General features: G+C 39.5%; 1 protein-coding gene across 2 annotated transcripts; it reads right to left on the bottom strand.

Moving 5' to 3' along the window:
* Nucleotides 1–1854: 1854 nt before the first annotated feature.
* On the bottom strand, nucleotides 1855–6333 carry LOC135558528 (gamma-interferon-inducible lysosomal thiol reductase-like). 2 transcript variants are annotated; one of them, XR_010458372.1, is made up of 8 exons: nucleotides 6122–6333; nucleotides 5155–5343; nucleotides 4936–5010; nucleotides 4614–4703; nucleotides 4174–4326; nucleotides 3949–4017; nucleotides 2507–2599; nucleotides 1855–2263 (listed from the first exon to the last, which is right to left on the bottom strand). XR_010458372.1 is itself a non-coding variant. In XM_064992395.1 (7 exons), the coding sequence occupies exons 1-7, from the start codon at nucleotides 6236–6238 to the stop codon at nucleotides 2192–2194; spliced, it is 765 nt and encodes a 254-aa protein (XP_064848467.1). In that variant the 5' UTR covers nucleotides 6239–6331; the 3' UTR covers nucleotides 1855–2191. The 2 variants fall into 2 exon arrangements, 1 of the variants encoding a protein (XP_064848467.1); XM_064992395.1 differs by lacking the exon at nucleotides 2507–2599 and having other exon boundaries at nucleotides 6122–6331.
* Nucleotides 6334–6917: the final 584 nt, after the last annotated feature.

Raw genomic sequence — 6917 nt, 5'->3', positions numbered from 1 at the left:
CCCCCACAGCTCACAGTATCGGTTACAATAAGAAACCTGCTGTGGAAAAACTGCTTCCAGTAACCTGTAATCTTGACAAGAAACTTTCTGCTCGACTGAGAAATCATGATTATTATTCCAAACTATGGTAAACTATGGTTAAGTAGTCCACTAGGATAAATGTTCGATGTTATTGATGTACAGTACCAGTCAAAAGTTTGGCCACACCTAATCATTTTTAACTAGGCACAGTTAAGAACAAATTCTTATTTTCAATGACAGCCTAGGAACAGTGGGTTAACTGCATTGTTCAGGGGCAGAAAAATAGATTTTTTACCTTGGGGTTTTGATCTTGCAACCTTTTGGTTACTAGTCCAACACTCTTACCACTAGGCTTCCTTCCACCCCTCATTCGGCGGCAGTGTAGCCTAGTGGTTAGAGCATTGGACTAGTAACCGAAAGGTTGCAAGTTCAAATCCCTGAGCTGACAAGGTACAAAATCTGTTGTTCTGCCCCTGAACAGGCAGTTAACCCACTGTTCCTATGCCGTCATTGAAAATAAGAATTTGTTCTTAACTGACTTGCCTAGTAAAATAAAGGTAAAAAAATTCAAGGGTTTTTATTATTTTTACTATTGTCTGCATTGTAGAAAGCTAGTGAAGACATCAACACATGGAATCATGTAGTAACCAAAAAGTGTTAAACAAATCAAAATATATTTGAGATTCTTTAAAGTAGCCACCCTTTGCTTTGATGACAGCTTTGCACACTCTTGGCATTCTCTTTGGCTTCAAAGCAGCTTCCCCTAACTCATCTAGGGTTTATACATAGCATTGGTGTCAAATGCATAATAGCGAGGAGTTTGAGGACATCATACTCCCCAATGCTGCACAAAAAAACAATCCAGCTGAAGCACAAGATCCCTCGTAATTTATGTGGAATTCTGATTAATCAAAGAAGTAGTATGATAGAAAAGTGACTTGATAAATTAAATCTCTAAATACATTGAATTGTTTTGACATACTGTAACCTTCTAAGAATAGGCTACAGAGGAGGCTGGTGGGAGGAGTTAAAGGAGGAAGGGCTCATCGTAATGCCTGCAAGGGAATTCATGGAATGGAGTCAAACACATGTTTTCCATATGTTTGACTCTGCTCCATTTATTCCATTCAAGCCATTACAATGAGCCCATCCTGCTATAATTCCTCCCACCAGCCTCCACTGACAGGCTACTATGTCACCTTCCATAAATCACATTAGAAGCACAATGCATAGAACAGGTGCACTCCATAGTGTAAAGATGATATTTTTTGGGATAACCAAACAGCTCAATAAAAATGGTGCATCCATCCAAAACTAGATAGGGTCTACACAACACCAGCATCTTCAGATTTAGATCAGTGTGTAAGTTCTGTGAGTAGGATATTCAGTCTTCCATTATTTCGTTTTTGATTAAGAAATGCAACCAAAGAAAAATCAGACAGCTTGAAATCTTGTAGCCGTCATACTTTCGATCTTACATTTTTACAACGTGCTCCAATAGACCAAATTTTGTTGAAGGACATGACCATTAATCAGCAGTATAACAAGGGAGAACACGTCTCTTTAACAGCACTGAAAGCAGCACAGACAGTCCTATTAAACCCGCCAGGGAAGAGGCTTGCTCTGTCACTGGTTTGTCTGTGGTCTCCCCTAGGCAAGACTCAGCGAAGCTATGCAGAACCATGACAACCACGACAAAGCCTTCTACTGTTAGAGCACTCACTCAAAAAGGTATTCATCCCCACAGCGCCTGTCAAAAAATAAATATCTGATCTAATAGGATAAAACACTCATATTCAACATAAAATGCAAATTTAATAAAGAAAGACCAAGTCCTTTTAAAGTAGTTTACTTTAATTTCATATTCATTACATCCCCAATATTCATTTACAAAGGCTAGTGAAACTTCATCACTTTATAAAAAAATGGATTGCTATCAGAGAGCTTATTTCACACAGCTCATTCCACAAAGGCTCAGTCATTGAGCAATGAAACAGTACATGACGTCCATTTTCTTGATTTTTGAATAATTGTGTAATATTGATAGTTAAACCAGATTTTAAAAAACCCATTGATACCACACATTTTTAAGGTAGCATTTACCATCCATATTTAGCAATCAACCACAGAGGCACATGGCAGTATAGTGCAGTGTTGAGACGTAGATGATTTACTCATCATGGTAACTGTAACTTCTGTGTCGTTTCATCAGAGCCGTACTACAGGCTTCAGGCTTGGACCCCTAAAGGAGAATGTGACAGAGAACAGAAATCAAAGGTTATTCCTACAGCACACTCTAGTGCAGTGGTCACCAACAGGTCGATCACGATCCTAGTCCATCACCAAACACACTCTAGTGCAGTGGTCACCAACCAGTCGATCGCGATCCTAGTCCATCACCAAACACACTAGTGCAGTGGTCACCAACCGGTCGATCGCGATCCTAGTCCATCACCAAACACACTCTAGTGCAGTGGTCACCAACCTGTCGATCGTGATCCTAGTCCATCACCAGACACACTCTAGTGCAGTGGTCACCAACCGGTTGATCGCGATCCTAGTCCATCACCAAACATTTCTGTAGAAAAGTGATTAAGGCTTGCTGTCCTTTATGTATATTACTGGTGTTGCATTTGATTCACAAGTCCTGCACACTGGGCAGGTGAAGTGTTCCCATTTTGAACCATTTAATTTGTCTGAAAAGACAAGCTCCACCTGCCCGGCGGACCAGGAGATCTGTGGCTAAACTGAGGTTGCATACTGTGCTGGCAAATCGGATAGCTCAAATCACCGTTCCGACAGCTTCCACGACCCTGGCCACAGCGAAGTTTGATAGGCAACTAGCCTACATTAGATGTAATAACTTTTAAAACCAGGACCAGAGAGTGACTGTCAAAGAATAAGAAGAATTTTGAGTGAGTTCATGTCTAAGTTTTTATTCAGCACTGTCAACACTGTTTTTATTCAACACAATTACAATACATAAAATGTGCTTATCCCTACTTCCACTTGTGCTGCAGCTGCAATGAATTAGTAGATAAGTGTATTGATAGCCCTGCGTTTTTATTAATATTATTATTATCAGCAGCTCTTTGTGTCTTTTTTAATATTGAGGAATATTTCACTTTCTCTGGTCATAGGAACAACATGGATTGGTGCAGATGCGGTGCGACTTGAGTTTTGCCATCAGGTGAAAGACGGTGTCCCCTCTCTCTGGTCAGTCTCACCGGGGGAAAGAAAGGAGAGCTCAGGGACAGTGAGAGGCGGACCCTCTGCTGCTCTCTCCCTCTGTCCGCTGAGACTAATGCCATGTTCAAAACAACCGGTGTCATGATTTGACCTCATTTTTTCCCAGAGTTCCCAGTTGTCTTGAAAGCACCATGACCATCAGATACAGGTACCATCAGTCCAGTAAAATAAAAAATATAATTATTTCCATTTTTGCTCAGCTGTGCCTCGCTAGTCATACAACAACTGATCTATTTTGTTCTCAAAGCTTGGGTTTTGAAATATTATATGGTCTGAGAAGAACAATATTGGCAGGCCAGAGATACTGTATAGCCAATATACTGAGATAATGTAGGCTAATAGGCATACTGCACAAACCGCCTTCCTAGAGAACTGTTTTATTAGGTGAATTTGTTAAGTCTGTCTTTAAAAAATCTGGGTGGTAGATCTCCTCTTGCTTTTTGACTGCGAAAGTGATCTTGACTCAGAAAAGGTTTGATGGAGTAAGGCGTCAAGAAATATCAACTTCATCAGGTACTGACCTACCATCAATGGTACAGTATATGTAAAGGCTATTCTATACGCAGTGGTTTCTATAGACAGGAAAAAATATGCATAGAAACAAGGAACGAATAATGGATGGATAAGACATTATACTTTTAATATTGGAATGGTGTTTTTGGGCGGGCCAAAACTTACCTTGTACATGCTGCAGATCAAAGCGAAGAGTGAAGACATTGCTTTGTCCTGAAGTTCTTCTGTGTGCTCCTGAGAAAAGTTTCCAGATTACTATAACAATCGAGGCAATAAACGTTGTTGAGTGGTAAAATACCTTACTCGTAGCGGTTTGTAATACAGTTAACACAAAGTATTAAATGCAATGCAGACACAAGAAACACAAATATTTTGCCTCAGTGAACTTACCCCATTTATGACAATCCAAGGCACATAGTTGTGGGTTGGCTTCAGGGCACCAGTCTTCACTGCATTCTGATGCATTAGCTGATTCCCCTGGTCTCCCTTCACACAGGTCATGATGCTGTCCCACTTGGTGTTTGGGTCATAGAGCTCCACACACTGTCAAGGGAAGAGGTGGTCAGAACACTCTTCACTATTTCCATGTATCCTCATATTTACAATGCCATCCAGTCATATCTCATATTTCCTTCCAGCCATACCCTTACACTATCTTATGTGAGCAGAGCATATCATCAAACACAAAAACTAATTCCATTCTATATACTTTTTGTTCGTATTTCTCAAGGGTATTAGAATACAAATAGGGGGTGTTGTATATTGTTTGAGGTAGGGTCTTTTCATGGTTTTGTGTAGATAGAGAGAAGGTAAGAGTTAATGTCACTCACCTTCTCGCCTGCTTTAACCACATCAGTGGAGGCCTCCATGCAGTAGATTATCTGGAAGGCGTTACTTCCTGTAACATTCAAAATGCAGGTCTGAGGAGAGAGAGAGGGGAAAAAACACATGTTTCAGCCCAGTTCAAGCTAGCATTACCTGGTATTTACATGGTAGTAACTAAGAAACTATATGGTGACATCAATACTTTCTAGTACTTTAGTGATGCATCAATGAGTGCAATTGCTTGGCAATTAATCAGTAATTACTGTTCTAATAAATAATAAATAACTACCTGGTAGAATGTCAAATAAAGCATTACCAAAATCTCACCTCGATCATGTTGCCAAGACACTCTTCTTCGCCGTGCTGGCAGGTGAACTGATACTTCTTCCCATCAAAAGATTCCTGTAGTGAGACAAACAGAAATGACTTTGACTAAACACAACATTCCTCAACTCCAATCACTGATAATGACATCCAAGTATTATATCCAAAATCAACGCAAGAGTCATGAGATGATAGTCATTGTCTCTAGCCTAGTGTACATACTTCTGCATTTCCATAGGGCACCAGCGTGACACTCATGGCGTCCTGCAGCATGGTCCATGTGGGTAAGAGCTGTGAGGTGAGGAAGTAGCGGCATGCTGGGCACAGGCTCTCATAATACAGCTCCACCTGAACTGACTGCTCCAGTGTGTTGGGCTTGGTGGCATTGGTTTCCAGGCACTGCTTCAGAACCTGCCACAACAAAAGTAAAGACTCAATTGATAACCTGTTTCTTGTGCTGTGTATTTGTGTTGCCTTTACAGTAAAGCCATACAAGTTAACAAACACACACAGTATGGTTGAATTTTTAGGCCTAAATAGGGTCTATATGTCAAGCAGAATCTGTAGAGACAATTATGGGTGTTGATATTCTATTTTAATATTATTTTTAATGTACAAACATACATTTTTCTCATTCTCTTCCTCATTCTCTACTGAAGTAAAAGTTGGGCAGTTCCACAGCAACGGAATTATGCTGAGACTCCAATTTATCACTTTAAAATTGTTACACCAACCCCAACTCTATGGACAATAAAAACTTTGAACAAGATACATAACAACAAAAATCTTGCTATTTTATTCGGTTACCAAACTTTGTATCTGCACAGTTATTCCTGTAAATGTGTTTTTGTAAAATGTTCTGTGAAAATTTTTCAATTTGTCATTGTGCATAGAGTTGTATGGTTTGTTAAACTTTGAAATCAATGGTTTTTGTTTGGTATTTTGTCTTGGCGTTACCAAGGAATTGCCCAGTTGCCTCTTCAGTGGTGATCGGAGATCACTTTCCCCTGACCAATCAAAACACACAAAAACAAATCTAAGACACAGGCTACGAAGATATCGTTCTCACCCGTTGTAACGTGTAGCCCAATTACAGCGATACAACCACAACAAGTTTAAGTCAGTGTGTTACCAAAACATTGCACACATTTAATTACGAAAAGAAACTCGTGAAGTGAACTTATTTTACCCCACATTCGATGGCGGAGTCCAAAGAGGTACACCACTGCGATGGAGAATATGAGCAAGACTTGCAATCTACATTTGACCAGATGGTCAAAAATGTAAACAGAATAATACCCTTCATCTTCCCTTCAGCACAAGACGACAGACACTAGACACAGTCAGTAACTCTACTCAAATATATTTAGTGATTCAAAGTATATCACAGTACCCTCGAACCAAGTAAATATATTTTCGATTTTACGATTGGTTCTCAGTCATGTGACCACTAATAGCGTCACTAAACACCGGCAAAGTTTGCGTTACATTGTATCATATCAATAGTTGGGATTGTCTTGATATTGATTATATTGTCACGATTTGTTATCTACCTGGAGGTATTTGTTTAACTTTGTTTCATCCAACTCTTATTGGTGTTTATTGTGGCAAAGCAGATATTCATTATGATGCATAATGTATTGTCAGGCAGGTATGCCCTGTTTATAATGTATTGTCATAGTCTCTTATCCTGACTATACCCTACTACTTATTTAAAGCCTACCAGATGTTCTGAAAAAAAAAAGTTGATACTGTACATAGAGACATAACATTTTATAAGCCTTATTATAAACCGGATGGGCTCGCCCTGAATGCTGATTGGCTGAAAGCCATTGTATTTCGGACCATATACCAGGGGTATGACAAAATATATATTTTTACTAGTCTAATTACATTGGTAACCAGTTTTTAATTAAAACAATAAGCCACCTCTGGGGTTTGTGGTATATGGCCAATATGTTTTGGTATACAGTGTGGCCAATATA

The sequence above is a fragment of the Oncorhynchus masou genome, chromosome 17 (genome assembly GCF_036934945.1).
Source record: "Oncorhynchus masou masou isolate Uvic2021 chromosome 17, UVic_Omas_1.1, whole genome shotgun sequence".
NCBI lineage: Eukaryota > Metazoa > Chordata > Actinopteri > Salmoniformes > Salmonidae > Oncorhynchus > Oncorhynchus masou.
The sequence above is the reverse complement of the archived record's forward strand: the minus strand, read 5'-3'. Positions and strand labels throughout refer to the sequence as shown.